General features: G+C 45.9%; 1 protein-coding gene across 3 annotated transcripts in view; it reads left to right on the top strand.

The window, feature by feature from the left end:
- Nucleotides 1-20922, top strand: part of LOC137348163 (NGFI-A-binding protein 1-like) — a 48393-nt gene that overhangs the window by 17576 nt on the left and 9895 nt on the right. For 2 of the 3 annotated variants that reach the window (XM_068013454.1, XM_068013455.1), the window contains exons 3-4: nt 12527-12660; nt 18198-18318. In XM_068013454.1, coding sequence (XP_067869555.1) covers nt 12527-12660; nt 18198-18318 — 255 coding nt within the window. The remainder of the gene's footprint in view (nt 1-12526; nt 12661-18197; nt 18319-20922) is intronic. The other variant, XM_068013456.1, reaches the window with a different exon arrangement.

Genomic DNA, 20922 nt, shown 5'->3' with positions numbered 1-20922 from the left:
GCGCCCGGCGAAAACCCACGCGGTCACAGGGAGAACTTGCAAACTCCGCACAGGCAGCACCCAGAACCGAACCCGGGTCCCTGGAGCTGTGAGGCTGCGGTGCTCACCACTGCGCCACTGTGCCGCCCTATATTTGGATTTGTCACTCCAATAAATTCACTGTACCACATTTCAGGAGTGTTGTGACATCTCGGGGTGGTGTGGGTATGTGCCACATTCAGAACTTTTGGGGTTAATGCTGCAGCAGTTTGAAGGAAATTGTGAGGTGGCAGTGGTAATTTATTTCACTTCAAAGAATCTTTTTAAGTACTGATTTACTTCAATGTCGCCACCTCTCACCTAACCTTCAGTGGGGGATGTCCAGAGGCCCGACACAAAAGGATGTCACATCTCATGTGAAAACCGATACTGTTCTCTCTTTCCACTTCTAAGCTTTTGCGAGGAAGAATAAGAGAGGCCTGTGCACAGTTTCCATCCTCCAGGCTGTTGCCAAACCTTTATAATACGTTGAATCGGCCATTTTGAAATGCAGTTCCCAAAACTGAGGAATTCTTGAGGCAATAAAAGTAACAATGGACGCAGGGAAATGAGTCAGAGCATCCTGGAAAATTTCCACACTGTGTGGCACCGAGTGCATTGAGAAACACGCTCAATATGTGCCTATTTTCAGCCTGTATTCACAGCCCAAGATTGAAATAACTCCTCCTCCTTTTCTTCTTTTTAAAGTCATTTACTGTCCTACTACCCCCCCCCCTCCCCTCCCCTCCCACCACACTCCAGAAAATAATGTCACCCTTCTTCAAGGCACTGATTTTGTTCTTTCACCCAAATAGCCATTTTTCATGTGCGAGTTTCGACAGTGAACATTTGCAGGCTATTTGACCAGGGAAGGCATCACAAAATGGGATGAGCCTTTTGCCAGCCGTCGGGAGGGATCACTGGAAAGTAATCAGGAGCCCAATGTCTGTCTGATCTTTGCTCCCCTTCCCCATCCTGGAGGTACTGAGTGAGAGCATTTCAGAGCAACTAGCCCAGCACCATCTTGGTCTGTACAGCTTGCTAATACACGTGGTGGTGCATTTACAAACTGAGCCGTGGGGCTGCTCCCATTAACCAATGTATGTTTTGTGTTCTCTTTGGGTTCAAACCTATCAAGCCTCAACCATTTCCAGCCATGATCTTATTGAATGGCAGAGCAGACTCAATGGGCCTTATGGCCTACTTCGACTCCTTATGTGTCAGCCACTGCAACCTTTGAGTCTGATTTCACTTATGTTAATGGATTTGCAATCTATCTTAGCACTTTTTAAAAAAAACTTATTGCAGTAGCTTGACCTTGCCGGGACTGTAGAAAGTCAGACAGCCAACCTGTATTCTAGCCCTTTTACCAAAGGCTTTCTTGAACTAGCTCTGCTGGAGTTGCCTTGGTTGAGCCGTCCTCTAATTCTCTCAATCTCTCTGGGGTAACTGGAAGCCATTTTCTGATCCCTAGTGATAGAAGATTGAGTTAAGAGGAAACATTGGACTTTTTCAAGGTTGTAAGGAGGTGACTCAGAGGGGATCCGATATGCTATATCAGTATCTACTGTGGCTCAGTAGGCAGCAGTCTCACCCCTGGGTCAGAAATTCATTGGTTCAAATCCCACTCCAGAGACAGGAGCACAAAATCTGGACTGACATTCCAGTGCAGTGTTGTGGGAGTGCTGCACTGTCAGAGGTGCCGTCTTTCAGACGAGATGCTAAACCAAGGCCTCATCAGCGCTCCCTGGTGGATGTAAAGTAGCGTTACCTTGAGGAGGAGCAGGGGAGTTGATTTGGAACTGAGGCTGATTGGTTTTGTGACACACAAATGGCTGCTAAAATCTGATGACGGGTCACAGACCTGAAACGAGAACTCTTGTTTCTGTCTACACAGATGCCGCCAGACCCAGTATTTCCAGCACTTTGGTGGCACAGTGGTTAGCACCGCAGCCTCACAGCTCCAGCGACCCAGGTTGGGTTCTGGGTACTGCCTGTGTGGAGTTTGCAAGTTCTCCCTGTGACCGCGTGGGTTTTCGCCGGGTGCTCCAGTTTCCTCCCACAGCTAAAGACTTGCAGGTTGATAGGTAAATTGGCCATTGTAAGTTGCCCCTAGTGTAGGTAGGTGGTAGGAGAATTGAGGGAAGGTGGTAGGGAATATGGGATTAATGTAGGATTAGTATAAATGGGTGGTTGGTGGTCGGCACAGACTCGGTGGGCCGAAGGGCCTGTTTCAGTGCTGTATCTCTCTATGACTATGACTTTCTGTTCTCATTTCAGAGTTCCAGCATCCGCAGTATTTTGCTCTTATTAAAATCTGAGGCACATAGACTCATTAGCATATTTAAATTACTCACCCATTCCCACCAACCCACCGTGGTTAAACAGAAAGTTGATGTGTTTGTAGCAGGTTGGGGTCAGTTTCAGATTTTTCAACATTTAAATTCCACCAGAAATGAATTAAGTCAAAAGTTGTTTTTCGATGGTGAACATTGGCTGATTGATATGTTTAATATATGTAGGTTCATGGCCCAGGGAACAGACATTTCCACATACTCCAGTTGCTGGCCTCATTAAAATGAGATGATTGTGCGAAGACAATGATACCCAGCAGCTGCCACCTTGCTTCATAAGGTGTGAGTCCTGTTGGGTTCTCAGGTGCTCTGTAGACTTCAAAGGCATGGCAGGAGCTGGAGCTGAAATGCAAGGGTGTTAAGTAGCCAGGCTGAGTGACTCCAGTACTTCAGAAAGAAATCCAGCAATGTGACATTTGAAGATTTATCAGTGTCATACAGTCAGAAATGAAAAGAAGGAACTTGCATTGATTTTTAGATTAGAGATACAGCACTGAAACAGGCCCTTCGGCCCACCGAGTCTGTGCCGAACATCAACCACCCATTTATACTAATCCTATATTCCTACCAAACATCCCCACCTGTCCCTATATTTCCCTACCACCTACCTATACTAGTGACAATTTATAATGGCCAATTTACCTGTCAACCTGCAAGTCTTTTGGCTTGTGGGAGGAAACCGGAGCACCCGGAGAAAACCCACGCAGACACAGGGAGAACTTGCAAACTCCACACAGGCAGTACCCGGAATCGAACCCGGGTCCCTGGAGCTGTGAGGCTGCAGTGCTAACCACTGCACCACTGTGCCGCCCTGGGATATAGTGTCTTTCGTGACCTCAGGATGAGTCAAAGAGTAATTTTCTGGGAGTGTGATCACTGTTGTAATGTAGGAAACACAGGAGCCAGTATGCACATAGCAGACAGTGGCATAATGGTAATGTCGCTGGACTAGTAATCCAGAGCCCAGGCTAATGCTCTGGAGACACGGGTTCAAATCCCAGCACGGCAGATGATGAAATTTGCATTCAATTAATAAATCTGGCATTAACAGCTCGTTGAATGGTGACCGTAAAACCATCGTCAATTGTTGTAAAAACCCATCTGGTTCACTAATCCCTTTTAGGGAAGGAAATCTGCCGTCCTTACCTGGTCTGGCCTACATGTGACTCCAGACCCACAGCAATGTGGTTGACTCTTACGTGCCCTCTGAAATGGCTGAGCAAGCCACTCAGTTTCAAGGGCACTTAGGGAGGGCAATAAATGCTGACCTAGCGAATAAAACAAACGAATAAAAAGGAAAGCTGCCATAAACAGCAATGAAATAATGACTGGATAATCTGTTATTTTTTGTGTGATGTTGGTTGAGGGATAAACAATGGGCAGGACACTGGGGAGAACTCCCCTGCTCATCTTCGAACAGTGCCATGGAATCTTTTTTTGTCCAGCGGAGAGGCCTCGGTCTAAGGCTTCCTGTTAGCCAGGCTTCATTGCAGCCTTCATCTGCGAGGCTCGTCTGGTAACAGGAAAATGACAATTGGAACGGGCCCTTAAATTTGAGGCAAACATTCATTTGTTGGAACGTCACCAGTAAAAACTTAGCAGGCTGGGAAGAAAATGTTCTGTGTTTCCCTTTGGGGAGAGGAAACATTCTTACTGTGGGGTGTAACTTAATCCCTGCTTAATTGGGGGAGGCATTACATTGTATTGACCAGGTTTGTCCAGTGTACTTGTACCAACTTACTATAGGAAAAATAGCACTGAAACCAATATGCCTTAATGTTTGATGTTAGTAATTAGTTATGTCACTACCAACAACAACTTGTATTTATATAGAGCCTTTAGTGTAATAAAATGTTCTAAGACACTTAACATGAGTGTTATAAAACAAAATTGGACAGCAAGCCACATAAGGCAATATTAGGGCAAATGGTCAAAAGCTTGGTCAAAGAGATAGGTTTTAAGGAGCGTCTTAAAGGAGGAGATCTGTAATGTTTAGTACTTCAGCTGCAGCCTGAGTTTGGAAGGACACAATCTATAATTGTATTACTGGCCGTTTTACACCTAGTTCAAGTGAATGTAGTGTGATAATTTCCTTTGGAAGGGAGGTCTTGCACTTAGATCACATACGTAATAAAGGTCTCTAAGTAGTTTCCATTTGGCTATATTAAAACTCTACGTGACGACACTGCATTCATCTTCCTGCTGCTGGCTTGCTTTGTTTGCGCTGTGTGTTTTCTGCTTTCTGAGACCCGGACGTTCCCATTGGGAATTCTTTTTTCAATTATGTTTGTGCTGTTGTGGATGATCGGGGAATTTCTCTTTTTGATGATGTATAGGAACAAAATAAATCTTGGGAGCACGGAACAGGCTCAGAATCAGAGTCAGCGGGATACAGGCAAGAATTGGTACCAACATGGGATCTCCAGCTAACCGTGCAGGCCATCATCATCAGAGGGAGAGAGAGGATTTTGCAGGAGTTTTACCTGGTTTATAACCAGCCTGACTATCTGTTCCTCACCGTGTGGGGACTAATTTTCAGTATCTCGCTGTACTCCTACACGCCTGAGGGAAAGTTCCTTCCTGCTTATGGGGGCTCAATTTCAGTCTCTTTGCTTCAGTTCCTTACTAACTCCGTCTGGGAGCTCAGTTTCAGCTCTGTATTCTAAGCCTGTACCTTTTCACAAGATCACAAAACACATAATGGATTAGGATGGCCGTCCGACCTGTTTGAATTCAAAACCCCTCCCATCCCCTGCGTTGCTGCATCGAATAACATCTTGAATAATTCCAGGGTTTTCACAACCAACATTGTGCTTGGAAGTCCATTCCAAATGTCGATCATCGTGTGAGTCAGTCCTAAAGTTACTGGTTTGAATCTACATCTCATTCTCCTACGCCCACTGTCTAATTTAAAGCAGTATTTTGGACTTAACCTATTCCATGCCATTTACTAACTTATATATTTCCATAAGATCACCTCTCACTTCCTATCCAGGTTGACAAGCCCAAATCTAACCATTCTTTTGCCTGAACTCAGACCCCTGACAGTAAAGTCTTGACTCTTTCCTTATTACCCTGTTTTCAGGTCCCGCAGTACTAACCAGTCTTGAGTATCAGTTCCGCAGAGTCTCTTTGAAGCTGGTTTTAGTATCTCTCACAGCCTGAGTATCTGTTCCTCAGACTCTGCTCGCTGTCCTACGTTGGCTCCCAGTCCAGCAACACCTTGATTTCAAAATTCTCACCCTTGTTTTCAAATCCCTTCATGACCTCGTCCCTCCTTACCTCTGTAATCTCCTCCAGCCCCATAATCGTCAGAGATCTCTGCAGTGCATGAATTCTGGCTCTCTTGTGCAACCCTAATTTTAGTTGCTTGGTTATTGGTGGCCGTACCTTCAGCTGCCTGGGCCCTAAGCTCTGGAATTTCCCTCCCCAAACCTCTCTGGCTCTCTCTCCTCCTTTACGACGCACATTTAAACATACCTCTTTGCCTATCCTTATATATCCCCTTATGTGGTTTGGTATCCAAATTTATGTGACGCCCCTGCGACGCACCTTGAGACATTTTACAATATTAAAGGCGCCCTATAAGTTGAAGTTGTTTTTGTTGATTTTAGTGTCTGTTTCCCAGCCTGCGCATCGGTTCCCCACATTACTGGGTAGAAGTGACTGTCTTTTGATGTAACCTATAGTTACCACCCTATCAGTGTTTTGGCTATGCGGTGATGTTCTCCTTTCAGTGCAGAAGGAATTGTTATTGAGTGGGTAAAATCTGGCACATTTAACGTGGCTGTGCATTGGTGTTTCAGTGCATTGTACCATAAAGTGGAAGGATACTGCCTGGGGCCTCTGATGCCATGTGTGATGGTTTATGGTAGTGCCTCGGCAGCCTCCTCTTTAGGCTTTGTGCCCGTCTGCTAATCCCAGCAGTTGCTGAGTGGAATGGGAAGAACTACAGTTTTATTTTGACGGGTAGATAGAATCCAATGTCAATGTAGATTAAAAGTTACAGAAAAAGAGAATTGGAGAATCACCTGAAGAGGGAAAATGTGCCGGGGCTCCGGGGCAAAGGCGGGGGAGGGGAACTAGGTGAGTTGCTCTTGCAGAGAGCTGGCACGGACACGAAGGGCCGAATGGCATCCTGTGCTGTAAACAATTTTATGATACTATGATAAATAGATCGAGCGGCTGGTATTTCTACAAATTTCCTTGTACCATTTTAAGCTGGATTTTCAGTGCCACAGTAATGTTAGTTTTTTTTATTAGGAATAAAAACATACTGTATATTGATGTAAAATAAACACTTAAAGAGGGATGTCAAAGCACATCAACATGATGGAAACTACACCAAAATGTGTCAAAATTCAAAACTTCCTGCCCCATCAAAGCTTACACAATAAGGCCCGGCTGCCCGACCAGAACCCGACTAGACCCGGGTTCGGGAACAAATGAAGGAGATTCGTGTCGGGTCGGGTTTTAATTTTATACCTGAACCAGTCTTTATTGTACAATTCCAAATCCACCACTGCAAAAAATGTACTTTTGCACACTTCGGGTTTCCCCCCCCACTTTTAACGCACATTAGGTTTTTCTATTGTTCTCGCGTCCAACTGTATGCTCATTGTAATCCTTTTCACAGGCCGATTTTCATTTTCCACAGAAAAAAATTGTAGAATTGCAAGTGTCAGCCATGGCTTAATGGATAACACTGTCGTCTCTGAGTCACGAGGGGACTGTGCTCAAGTCCCACTCCAGGGTTTGGGCACAGCTGACACTCTGGTGCAGTAGTGAGGGAGTATTGCGCTATCGGAGGGGTCACGTTGTGGATGAGACAAATGCTCCATCTGCCTGCTCGGGTGAAGGTAAAAGATCCCATGGCACTGTTTAGAAGAAGAGCAGGGGAGTTATCCCCGATATCTTCGCCAATATTTATCAATCAACATCACACAAAAAAAAACAGATTATCTGGTCATTATCGCTTTGCTGTTTGTGGGATCTTGCTGTGCGCAAATTGGCTGCTGCTTTTCCTGCATTACAACAGTGACTGCACTTCAGAAAAGTACTTCATTGGCTGTAAAGCACTTTGAGATGTCCAGTGGTCCTGAAAGGCGCTATATAAATGCAAGTCTTTCTTTAATCCTGAAATCTAATAAAAAAGATAAAAAGGAATTTAACTGATTCCGTCACCATGAAGCAGGGATGTAAGACATCGCCCTGAATTCAGGGCCATTTTTCAGCTGGATAATGTTCTTTGAGTTATCAGCTTTATTTTTAATCTGTGTCAGCTTCTTTGAAGCTGTCCAGCGTCTTTTCTAGAAACTAATCAGATGTTAAATGGCTTTCTATAAAATCACTGTCTCTGCTATTTTAATAGAGTTGTTAACCTGTTTGTTTTGACAGCTACTGCTCTCTTAAAATAGCAGAGAGAGGAATCTCAGACAAACGCATTAGAATGAGAACATATCTGACAATTTCTGCCTTTAAATCCTACTCCATTCTCTCCCAGTCCTACTCCCCCCTGTATTTTTTGTAGTTGGTTTCCCCTGACCTCAGTCCTTTTCTCTCAAGTTTTTCACTGTTTCTGTTCCTTTATCTCTGTGTCACTTGTCCCCTGTTCCTTTTTTGAGTCTACGGTTTCTAAATAAAGGCACCAATCTATCTGCCAAGCCTTACCCGTTACTGAAACCAAGTTCTATAACTTCAAAGGAACACACAAAAACAGGCCGCTTTTGAACAAGAGGCGTGATTCAGCATTCCCAGAAAGAGAGAGAGAGTGCAGCTTGGGAAATTGTATGCATGTCAGTTGTGATTGGTGTGGGTTTGCTGGATCACCCCTATTAGTCACAGCTCAGCAGAATGCCTGTGTACTTCAAAGAATAGTTAGCACAGTGTTACATAAAACTGCATGACTCCACAACTTATACTTTGGGGACATTGATTAAAGTAACAAACTGCCAAAAAGAAACTCCTCCAACCCCTGCCAAAAAAAAAGTCTTGCTTCTGTTTTTCCAAAGACTTTTCGGTTTTATTTACGGGCGGTATTAACTTTTACCAAATGGCAGATTTCAAAACAGGAATTCTGTGCCAGCCGAGTATGTGCAGGGGGTGGGGGAGGGATGGGGTAGGGGAGGTCAATGACGTGGGGGGGTGGGTGGGGATGTTGTCTTTAATTAAACTAAAGTTTGGTGTAAGTAACCCTGGAGGTGTGTGTAAACATGAACAGTCACCCTCGTCCCCTCTAACAAACGAAACCAAACCAAACCATTTCCCTGGTCAGATAAAGTCCACTGCTCTGCGGAGATAAATTTCAAACACTGGTTGCTTGTGAAAATGTTTCTCGTGTCCAAGCACCCTCACCCAGGACACTGCTGGCCCCATCTTGACGATCTTCCATAAATTCAACGGCAGTAATCTTTTTACTTATTGTTTGAGTTCCTTAATTAAGGAACTAATTAAGGAATTAACACTGTCTTGGATTGCACCTGTTGAGACACAGAGATTAAAGTGTGAGTTTAGACAGTGAGCATTCGGAGCTGTTTGGCTATGGCAGGCATCAAAGCTGAATCTGTCCCTGTTCTCATCTGATATCCACACAAGTGCACAATCCAGTGAGATTCACTGGATAAAGATCAGGAGCGGGGAGTTTGGTTGAGTTAATTTTATTTTTTTCCGCTCGCTCTAATGTGAGTTTACAGGCCACGTGTAGCCTACTGAGATCCCGACTGAAACGAGTTAACACAGCGCAGAGCAGATATGGGAACCTAGGATCTTCATCGCCTGTGGAGAGAGAAACAGAGTTAACGTTTCAAGTCAATGATGAAAGGCCACTGACCTAAAACATTGGGCAGAATTTTCCCACAGCCTATGAGACTCGGAGGTTGGGACCAAATGGGGTCCCGAGCCCACACGATACAGGCAGCAAGGTCGGCGGAACAGTCGTTCCCGCGGCGGCCTCCTAATTGGCCGCCTGCGAGCTTGCCGTTGATGCTGCCGGTCCAATCAGAGGGTCAGCAGCTCGAGAGCAGCGGCTGCCCCACCACCGGGTGCAGTGGGCACTGCTGAGGGAGCTCGGGGAACACAAGCGCACCACAACATGGAGATGCCCTTGCAGGTCTCCACATCAAACATCAGGTAACCAGCATCTAGACCGGTAGGTGGAATAGGCCTGGGGTGGGCGGGTGCGGGGGATCTCCTCCATTGGTTCCGTCTCGGCCGCGATTGCAGCCTTTTGTTAATTCAGGATCCTCGTTGCAGCATGGAGCCGCTGGCTCGGATGCTCCCTGGCCCACAGCAGGGTCACTGCCTCCATCGAGCTGACAGCTTTCGCACATGGCGGGATCGGGGGGGGGGAGGGGTGGGGGGTGGTGGTGATGGTGGTGGTGGGTTCAGTCTGTGGGAGAGCAGCACCCACAGGGAGGACCTGCAACTTCCGAGTGCTTTACCAGTCTGTCATTGGGCCCACTGGAGAGAATCTTACTGTTCATCCAGTCCCAGTGAAGCTTGCGACTTTCATGTTACTGCAATTGTCAAAATCACATTCTTTATATTGTTAGTGTGCCGTTTCTTATGGAAGTACCAAGTATCTGCCACCAACAGCACACTACTGATAAGAAAGAATGAACTTGCATTTATGTAGCACCTTTCTTGGCCTCAGGATTCCCCAAAGTGCTTTGTAGCCAAATTGAATTGCTATTCAAATGTAGTCACCCAGTTTCTGCACGGCGCAGTCCCACAAACAGCGAAGAGATTCAACTTTTTATTTAGTGATGTTGCTTGAGGGGTAAATATTGGCCAAGACACCAGGGAGAACTGCCCTGCTCTTCTTCAAAACAGAGCCGTGGGATCCTTTATGACCACCTGAGTTGGCAGACGGAACCTCAGCTTAAAAAAAAAAGAAAGACTTGCATTTCTGTAGCGCCTTTCACAACCGCAGGACGTGCCAAAGTGCTTTACAGTCAATGAAGTACCTTTGAAGTGTAGTCACTGTTGTAATGTAGGGAATACAGCAGCCAGTTTGCACACAAACAAGCAATACAATGACGTCAAGATCGTCTGTGTTTTTGTGAAGTTGATTGAGGGATTAGTATTGGGCCAGGACGCCAGGGTTAATTCTGCTCTTCTTCGAAATAGTGCCTTTTACGTCCACCTAAGAGGGCAGGCAGGGCCTGGGTTTTAATGTGTCATCCAAAAAAACAGTGCCCTCAACTGTATAGCACTTCCTCAGTACTGCACAGGAGTAGCTGTCGAGATTACATGCTCAGGTCCAGGAATAGGGATTGAACCTACAACCTTCTGATGTAGAGGCAAGAAAGTCACCCACTGAGCCACAGCTGGCATCTGTTAAAAATGTGAATATTGGCCAACTGGGAGTAAACAGTGAATGTTTTAGTGTCAGGCGTGTGGTGAGAGTCACAGGTTGCTCCCCAGAGTTGAAGCCAAAACATGAAAACCATAAACCACAGGTGTACGTGCCGTAACACAACAATCTGACTAAATATTTATTTCTGGATCTGATTTTTAGGCTATCGTATTACATGAAAGACAGTTAGTTTTATGACTATTTAACTCCATAAAATTGTGGACATTTTGGACTGAATCTTAGCTCCCAAAAAGGGGTAGATTGGAATCAAGTGAGATGTTAAAACTTTAAGAATGTCAGACTCAATCCCCACCCCACCCACTTCCAGGTTGAACGGAGGCAAGGCGGCACAATGACGCAGTGGTTAGCACTGCAGCCTCACAGCTCCAAAGACCCGGGTTCGGTTCTGGGTACTGCCTGTGCGGAGTTTGCAAGTTCTCCCTGTGACCGCGTGGGTTTTCGCCGGGTGCTCCGGTTTCCTCCCACAGCTAAAGACTTGCAGGTGATAGGTAAATTGGCCATTGTAAATTGCCCCTAGTGTAGGCAGGTGGTAGGGAATATGGGATTACTGTAGGGTTAGTATAAATGGGTGGTTGTTGGTCGGCACAGACTCGGTGGGCCGAAGGGCCTGTTTCAGTGCTGTATCTCTAAATAAAAATAAATAAATAAGACAGGGGGCAGCAGCTAATCCGTGCCAGTAGGCAGCTTAGGTATTTAAATACTTTAATGAGACTGGTAGCCTTGGATTTAACCTGCTTTGCATGTTTTACCGTCTGGGTTTCCCAGGGCTTGGGGAGTTGGCAGCTGACGGGAGGTGAGGACAGCTTCGGAGAGAATGCAAGTGCCTTTCCAGCACTGCTTGTGGGCCAAGAGGAGCAGCACCCATCCTACAAGCCACCCATCGGAACCCTCTCCATACAAACACCCCCAGGGGTCAGGGATCAGACTCCCTCTAGCAGCAGCAGCAGGCTCCCTACCTGTTCCTGCAGCCTGTCGATCAGGCTGACTTCCAGAGTGGGGAATCTAGAGGAAAGAAGACTACGCACACCGTGGAGTCAAAACTCTGCAGCATGCGAGAAGACCCGGACATCCAGGTCTCCCTACTGAGACTCCCCACCCCCACCACCTCCCTCCCCACCTCCATCCCTGCTGACACAACCCGCCCCTGTCAAGATCATGGCCTTTGCCTCTGGGCTTTTAACCTGTTGTGTTGAGGCAATGATCAAACATTTAGATCGCAGCCTGTCAGAGAAAAAACCCCAAAAAACAAAATGTGAAGAATGATACAACTAAAGAGAATTGATAATATGGGGAATAATCTGCTAACTGTTATTCCTCGGCTCCGTCATGAAGATTAGCAAACCTCAGTGAGGTATGGGGGATCACTGGAATTATACCCCAGCAAGAGAGGGGTAGACCATGGCACTGTGCAGTCGTGTAGAACGGGTGATGGTGCGTTGGCAAGCCGTTTTTCATTTCTCCCCATTCTGTTTCCATTGAAGTCAGTGGCTGCCGACTGACACAACGTGTCGATCTATCCCAGTGTCTTTAAAGGGGCTGGGAAATAAAGAGGGATAGAAAATGCGACAGGTGCTCAGACCAGTCAAAAAGCATGTTCCTCACTTTACTCTGAACATCTCCGTGATGGCACAAGCGAGATTGGAATCCCAGGTGCTGGTGTGACTGGCCCCGGGGTGCGGAATGATGCACGAGTGTGACCTTGAGTTTTTGTATCGCTGCAGTCTTCCATGCTCAAGTAGTGACCCCAGTTTAACCGTTTCATTTGTTTGCTCGGCAGGTAATGGTTAACGAAGCAGCTGCCCAGCTTTGCCTGATCGACACCACTCTCCTTGCCAGGCGGGATGAGCTTTTCCCACTAGCTCGACAAGTGGTCCGAGACTCCGGGTACAAATACAGTCACAGGTATTCCAGGTAGGGAAGGTGGTTTAACCCAGTCAGGCCCCCGCACCCCCCCACCCCCAGTCACAAACCACAGAACCTGACACCACCAGGGCTAACTATTAAAACCACGCAACTTGTGGTCAACCCTGAAAGAACTGGACACTACAATGCTGTACCAGAAACTGTGTGTGTGGCAACATCTGTAATTTCTCACCGTCACCAGGGATTCGATTTACCAGCTGTACCATAGCAAGAATTATTTTTCTGATGTAAAGATTTAAGAAACAAAGTGGAATTAATATGAATATATCACAATGTATGCAGAGCAGAAATATTGAATTTATAGCATCGATATATATGGAATTTAATTCTGGGGATGTGGGCATCGCTGGCTCAGCCAGCATTTATTGCCCATCCCTAATTGCCCTTTAGAAGGTGGCAGTGAGCCACCTTCTTGAACCGCTGCAGTCCGTGCGGTGAAGGTATTCCCACAGTGCGGCTAGGTGGGGAGTTTCAAGATTTTGACCAAATGACCATGAAGGAGCAGTGGACGATATATGTTCAAGTCGGGATGACACTGAGCCATTACAGACCAGGACCCACCCAAGTTCCAGCCCTGGTCGGTGTTGCATTGGCAGATGCCACCTGGGCAGAAGTGGGCACTGTCATAGAGTGAGTCATTAAGGCACAGAGGGAGGCCATTCAGCCCATTGAGTCCACGCTGTCATTTCCCTGGGCTTAAGGAAGGGTACATAAATCAGGCAGGATTCCCACTCCTGCTGGACATTGCATGTCAGGATGTAATGTTCTCCATGTTTAAGGAACCTCCTGACACAAAAAGGTAGGTTTTCCAACTGCGCACTCCCAGGTTTGAGCCTCACCCGTGGGGAATATTCTCTGGAATGTGTCCCGCCCACCCCATGACTTTACGTCCATTAAAATCAACAGGCGTAAAATCGAGGGCTTCCCAAGCACGATTTCCGATTTGTTCTCCAGTTGGGCAAGGGAGCAGATAATTGGAAACTCCTCCCTTAACTCTCTGTGCTCACGTGATGCATAGCCACTTGGGTGCGGGGCTCTGAAGGGTCACTGCCACCCTGAAAGCATGTCATACAAAGGTACGAATTAGGAGCAGGAGTAGGCCATTCAGCCCCTTGGAGCCTGCTCCGCCATTTAATAAGATCATGGCTGATCTGATTTGGCCTCAGCTCCACTTTCCCATCTTCCCCCCATACCCTTTGACTCCCTTGTTAGTCAAGAACTTATCTACCTCTGCCTTAAAAATATTCAATGACTCTGCCTCCACTGCTCTCTGGGGAAGAGTTCCTTTCTCATAACTCTCACTCTGCCTGGGACTGGAGAGGAGAACAACAAATAGATTTGGCCAAACAAAATGGAGTCATTTGAATCTGTTCCTTTACCGTTTTGAAATTGGAGCTCTTTTTCCCGCCAACACCCCCTCCCCAAATTCTTTCATTTGCTTATTAATTCTCCGATGACAGGGAAAGCATAAAAAATAATGTTTTTGCAATAATGAATCTCCTTCCACATCCTCAGCCATCTTAAAGTGCTTCACAACCAATGAATTACTTCCGAAGTGTTATCACTGTTATGTAGACAAGCACCATGGCCAGTTTCAGCACAGCAAGATCCCACAGATCCACAGTGGTGTCCTGACGGCAAAAGCCATTTAAAAAATTTAAACTTCAAAAAAGTTGGGGAGAGGTCACCTTCATTCTGAAGCACCCTCTCCCTTACTTACCTTCCATTGCAGCCTACTGCTGCCTTCAAACTGGAAGGCCTCTGATTGGCCCTCCAGGTTCGAGAGTTTTCCCGCCATCCTTAATTGGACAGTGAGCCCGTCCGGTGGCCATTAATTGGCTGCTCCGGGGAAAATAGAATCATAGAATGGTTACAGCACAGAAGGAGGCCATTCAGCCCTTTGTGTCCATGCTGGCTCTCTGCAAGAGTAACTCACCCAGTCCCACTCCCTGGCCTTTCCCCATGGCCCTGCAAATTTTCTTCTCTACAGAGGGCGGCACAGTGGCGCAGTGGTTAGCACTGCAGCCTCACAGCTCCAGGGACCCGGGTTCGATTCTGGGTACTGCCTGCGTGGAGTTTGCAAGTTCTGCCTGTGTCTGCGTGGGTTTTCTCCGGGTGCTCCGGTTTCCTCCCACAAGCCAAAAGACTTGCAGGTTGGTAGGTAAATTGACCATTATAAATTGCCCCTAGTATAGGTAGGTGGTAGGGAAATATAGGGACAGGTGGGGATGTTTGGTAGGAATATGGGATTAGTGTAGGATTAGTATAAATGGGTGGTTGATGGTCGGCACAGACTCGGTGGGCCAAAGGGCCTGTTTCAGTGCTGTATCTCTAATCTAATCTATAATTATCCCCTCTAATTCTTCTCCAACAAGAGCAACCCCAGTTTCTCCAATCTATCCATGTAACTGAAGTTCCTCATCCCTGGAACCATTCTTGTGAATCTTTCCTGCATCCTCTCTAATGCCTTAACATCCTTCCGAAAGTGTGGTGCCCAGAATTGGACAGCCTCCAGTTGAGGCCGAGCCAGTGTTTTATACAGGTTTATCATAACTTCCTTGTTTTTGTACTCTATGCCCCTATTCATAAAGCCCAGGATCCCATATGCTTTATTAATCACTTCCTCAACCTGCCCTGCAACCATCAATGATTTCTGCACATATACACCGAGGTCCCTCTGCTCCTGCACCCCTTTAGAATTGCACCCTTTAATTTATATTGCCTCTTCTCATTTTTCCTACCAAAATGAATCACTTCACACTTTACTGCATTAAATTTCATCTGTCACTTGTCCTCCCATTGCTCCTGCCTAGGTCCTCTTGAAGTTTATTACTATCCTCCTCACAGTTCACAATATTTCCAAATTTTTTGTCATCCACAAATTTTAAAATTGTGCCCTGTACACCCTAGTCTAGGTAATTAATATCTATCAGGAAAAGCAGGGGTCCCAACACCGACCCCAGGGGAACCCTGCTATATACCTTCCTCCAGTCTGAAAAACAACCGTTCACAACTACTGTTTCCTGACAATCAGCCAATTTTGTATCCATCTGGCTACTGTCCCATTTATTCCATGGGCTCTAACTTTGCTGACAAGCCTGTTATGTGGCATTTTATCAAATGCATTTTGGAAGTCCAGGTACATCACATCAACCGCATTACCCTCATCAACCCTCTCTGTTACCTCCTCAAAAAACTCCAGCAAATTAGTTAAACACGATTTATCCTTAACAAATCCGTCTTAGCTTTCCTTAAGTAATCCACATTTGTCCAAGTGACGATTAATTTTGTCCCAAATTATCCTTTCTCAAAGCTTTCCCACCACTGAAGTTAAACTGACTGTGGCCTGTAGTTGCTAGGCTTGTGCTTACATACTTTTTTGAACAAGGGTGTAACATTTGTAATTCTCCAATCCTCTGGCACCACACCCGTATCTAAGGAGGATTGGAAGATTATGGACAGTGCCTCCGCAATTTCCACCCTTCCCTAAGCATCCTTGGATGCATCTCATCCGGTCCTGGTGACTTATCAACTTTAAATATAGCCAGCCTATCAAGTAATTCCTGTTTATCAATCTTTAGTCCATCCAGTGTCTCAACTACTTCCCCTTTCACCATGACTTGGGCAGTATCTTCCTCCTTGGTAAAGACAGATGCAAAGAACTCATTTAGTATCTCAGCCACGCCCTCTGCCTCCATTTGTAAATCCCCTTTTAGGTCCGTAATTGGCCCCACTCCTCCTCTTACGACCCTTTTACTATTTATGTGCCGATAGAAGACTTTTAGATTCCCTTTTATGATAGCCGCAAGTGTCTTCTCATACTCTCTCTTTGCTTCTCTTATTTGTTTTTTCACTTCCCCTCTGAACCTTCAGTATTCAGCCTGGTTCTCAATTGTATTATCCACCTGACATCTGTCACATGGACCCTTTTTCTGCTTCATTTTACTCTCTATCTCTTTCGTCATCCAGAGAAATCACAATGAGTGAATGCTTCCCACACAGTGCAGACTTCTGACCCACATTTGAGCCTGATGGCAGGGTTCAGCAGCCCGCAGGGAAAATGCAGCCCATGACCTTGGTTTATCATCACATTGGAATACCATGCTGATGCTCACTCCCTATTCTCGTGCATGAAGATTGAGAGTTGTGGGAGGCACTAAAGAGCAGCTGATGCCTATAGCACAGGACCCAGCGTGGCACAGGGCCTTCAGAAGAGATGGGGAATATAAGGCTGAAGTAAATGGTGTTTTCCCTGTGTGTCAGTCTTGGCTCAGTGGTAGTTTCCTTTCCTCTGAGTAAGAAATTGTGGGTTCAAGCCCCACTCCAGAGACCTGAGAGCATAATCTAGGCTGACAGTGCTTGGAGAGTGCTGCACTGTTGCAGATGCATTCTTTACGATGAAATGTTAAACCGAGGCCCCAGTCTGCCCTCTCAGGTGGATGTAAAAAATCCCATGGAACTATTCGAAGAAAGGCAGACATGGTGTCCTGACCATTATTTAATCTCTCACACAACATCGCTAATAAACAGATTGTCTGGTCACTAGCTCATTGCTTTTTGCAGGAGCTTGCTGTGTGCAAATTGGCTGCTGTGTTTCCTACATTACAACAGTGACTACACTTCAAATAAGAAGAACTTTGTTGGCTTTGAAATCCTTTGAGGCAACCTGAGGTTGTGAAAGGTCCCTATATAAATGCACGTTCTTTCTTTGTTTCTTCTTTCTTTGCTTTAACGTATCATCCCCAAGGGACGGCAGCTCCGGAAAATGCAGCACGCCGTAGTACTGCATTGAAGGGCCAGCCTAGAACATGTGCTCAACTCTTCGAGTAGGAGAGGGGCGTGGATCCATGACATTCTGACTTGGAGATGAGAGTGCTGAGCCACGCTTGTGTCTGTCATTGAAGGTAGTTCCCATTTCTGACAAATGTCAAATATAAAGAGGGCGCAGGCTCGGTGAAACCACTTCCTATAAGTTATTCTATCTCCAACTCTTGGCTTCCTAGAAATAATTAGTAGCTATCAGTAAATTCATAATGTTATCTGAATATCTGTGACAAGGTGAATCCAAGGGTTGCCAAACTCCCACATCCCCACGTTGGACTGGATACTCCAAAACTGAAGGTTAATTTCAGGGAGCAATTCGGGAGAAAAATCATAGGAGCGTTAAATAAAATTTGTGTATTTTTCATTTCATTTGAACACTTCTGTTTATTAGTTATAAAAATATAGGAGATGGGAAAACAAGGCTGTTTGCCTGACTGACAAACATCATCCAATTGGGTACTGAAGAGTCTTTTTGCTTTCCAATTGGCTGGGAATGCAGTGCACCACGAACGAGGTCAGATGTGTTGGGCCACCAATGGCAGGAGTGTGGGGGTGGGGCATTTGGAGGAGGCAGGAGGCCCTGGGATGAAACCTCCCAGAATACATTCAACCTGAGTTGGCAACACTTGTGGATCCTGAGCAAGGAAATGATTGTTAGATCGTTTCCAAAGTGATTAGAATCATCTTTAAATATTTTTTAGATCCAAGTTTGTAGATGCACCAATGCCTAAAAGGCCGAGACTGGACCCCAATGGGCAGTACCTGCGTGATGAAGTTCACACTCGCACTGTGCAAGCAGAATTAATGAAACTGAAGAGACAGGTAAGTGTTATTTGCTGCTTAATTTTGAGTATTGTCCCGTGGGCAATAGGGGATAATTTATCCCAGCCACTGTCCAGTAATCCCTGCTAGAAAAGTCCATGCTGGTAGATGTTGGATGAGGACAGGGTCAGACTTGGCTGTGACGCCCTTCTTGCACTTGTTGCTTGCTGGCATGTGCCCGTTTTGCGCTTTTGCCCAAGACAACTTTCACTTGCTGTGCCGTTGTCGCCAATTGAAGAGGGAAATTGACTCAGCATGGGATACATGGGAGAATCCTTGAAATCCGGGGAGAGTCACAGGAGTTGTTTATTCCAAGATAATGAGAAATGATTGTGTCTGGCTCTTGATTCTTTTTTTTTCATTCATGGGATGTGGGCGTCGCTGGCTAGGACAGCATTTATTGCCCATCCCTAACTGCCCTTGAGAAGGCGGTGGTGAGCTGCCTTCTTGAACCGCTGCAGTCCATGTGGGGTAGGTACACCCACAGTGCTGTTAGGAAGGGAGTTCCAGGATTTTGACCCAGTGACAGTGAAGGAACGGCGATATAGTTCCAAGTCAGGATGGTGTGTGACTTGGAGGGGATCCTGCAGGTGGTGGTGTTCCCATGCATTTGCTGCCCTTGTCCTTCTAGTTGGTAGAGATCGCGGGTTTGGAAGGTGCTGTCTAAGAAGCCTTGGTGAGTTGCTGCAGTGCATCTTGTTGATGGTATACACTGTTGCCACTGTGCGTCGGTGGTGGAGGGAGTGAATGTTTGTAGATGGGGTGCCAATGAAGCAGGCTGCTTTGTCTTAGATGGTGTCGAGCTTCTTGAATGTTGTTGGGGCTGCACCCATCCAGGCAAGTGGAGAGTATTCCATCACACTCCTGACTTGTGTCTTTTAGATGGCGGACAGACTTTGGGGAGTCAGAAGGTGAGTTACTTACCGCAGGATTCCTAACCTCTGACCTGCTCTTGTAGCCACGGTATTTATATGGCTACACCAGTTCAGTTTTGGGTCAATGGTAGCCCCTAGGATGTTGATAGTGGGGGATTCAGCGATCGTAATGCCACTGAATGTCACGGGGAGATGGTTAGATTCTCTCGTGTTGGAGATGGTCGTTGCCTGGCACTTGTGTGATGCAAATGTTACTTGCCATTTATCAGCCCAAGCCTGGATATTGTCCAGGTCTTGCTGCATTTGGAACACACTGTCATGTGTGTCGCTGTTGAGAACAGCAGGAATTCTGCTGAGAAGTCTATTGTATTGAACATTCATTGCACCTGGGAGTATCTCAGCTTAGCAGCCAGATATTTGCTTTATCTTTTAGATTCCATCCCCCCACCCCCACCCCATGGTATTCATACAGACTGTACACAACATGCAAGTGACAGAGAAATTTCATCTATATAGCACCTTTCACATCCTCAGGATGTCCCAAAGTGCTTCACAGCTGGTGATCTACTTTTGAAATGCAGCGACTGTTGTTTCACAGGCACATGTGGCAGCCGATTTACATTCAGCAGGATAGCACAACAACCAAATAAGATAAAGAGCCAGTTAATCTGTTTTGGTGGTATTGGTTGAGGGATAAGTGTTGGACAGGACAGATACCTTTTACATATACTTGAACAGTCGGACGGGTTGTTAGTTTAACATCTCATTCCAAAGACAGCACTTCTGTTTTTGTGGCAATGATCTTAAATTTGTCCCCTTTGGTTACCATTTCACCAACCAGTGGAAATAATTTTTCACTATTTACCTCTTAGTTTTAAACATTGCTATTATATCTCTTTACCTTCTCTTTTCTAGTAAAAGGAGCCCCAATTTCTCTAGTCTTTCCTCATAACTAAAGCCTCTCATTTCTGGTATCATCCCTTCTGTACTCTCTGAATGCTTCTTAAAGAACAACACCCACATTGGGTACGAGATTGTAACTGCAGTCTGATCAATGATTTCTACGGGGTTTTTTTTCAGTCTTTCGTGGGATGTGGGCATCACTGGCAAGGCCAGCATTTGTTGCCCATCCCTAATTGCCCTTGACAAGTGAGTGGCTTGTTCGGCCATTTCAGAGGGCAGTTAAGAGTCGACCACATTGCTGTGGGTCTGGAGTCACATGTAGGCCAGACCAGGTAAGGATGGCAGATTTCCTTCTGTAAAGGACATTAGTGAACGAGATGGGTCTTTACAACAGTCGATGATAGTTTCAAGGCACCATTACTGAGACTAGCTTTCAATTCCAGATTTTTATTAATTAATTGAATTTTTAAATTAATTAATTGAACTTAAAATTCCACTAGCTGCCGCAGTGGGATTTGAACCCGTGTCCCCAGGGTATTAGCCTGGGCCTCTGGATTACTAGTTCAGTGACATTGCCACTGTGCCACCATCTCCCCGTTATCTCTGCACTTTGTGTCCGAGGATTCTAATGCTTCTTTTACAGCTTCATCAATTTTACCTCCCATTTTTAAAAAATGTACAAAAATCGCTTTGAGCTGATTTAGGTGATTCGGGTGATTTACAAGGTTCTGGGGTAATGTTCTGTGGGCCCTTTTGTACCTCACATGAAACACCAAGGCAGCCACACCCAACTGTGCCACACGTGCCAGCCCCACCCCCCCCAGGC

The sequence above is a fragment of the Heterodontus francisci genome, chromosome 33 (assembly GCF_036365525.1).
Source record: "Heterodontus francisci isolate sHetFra1 chromosome 33, sHetFra1.hap1, whole genome shotgun sequence".
Taxonomy (NCBI): domain Eukaryota; kingdom Metazoa; phylum Chordata; class Chondrichthyes; order Heterodontiformes; family Heterodontidae; genus Heterodontus; species Heterodontus francisci.
The sequence above is the reverse complement of the archived record's forward strand: the minus strand, read 5'-3'. Positions and strand labels throughout refer to the sequence as shown.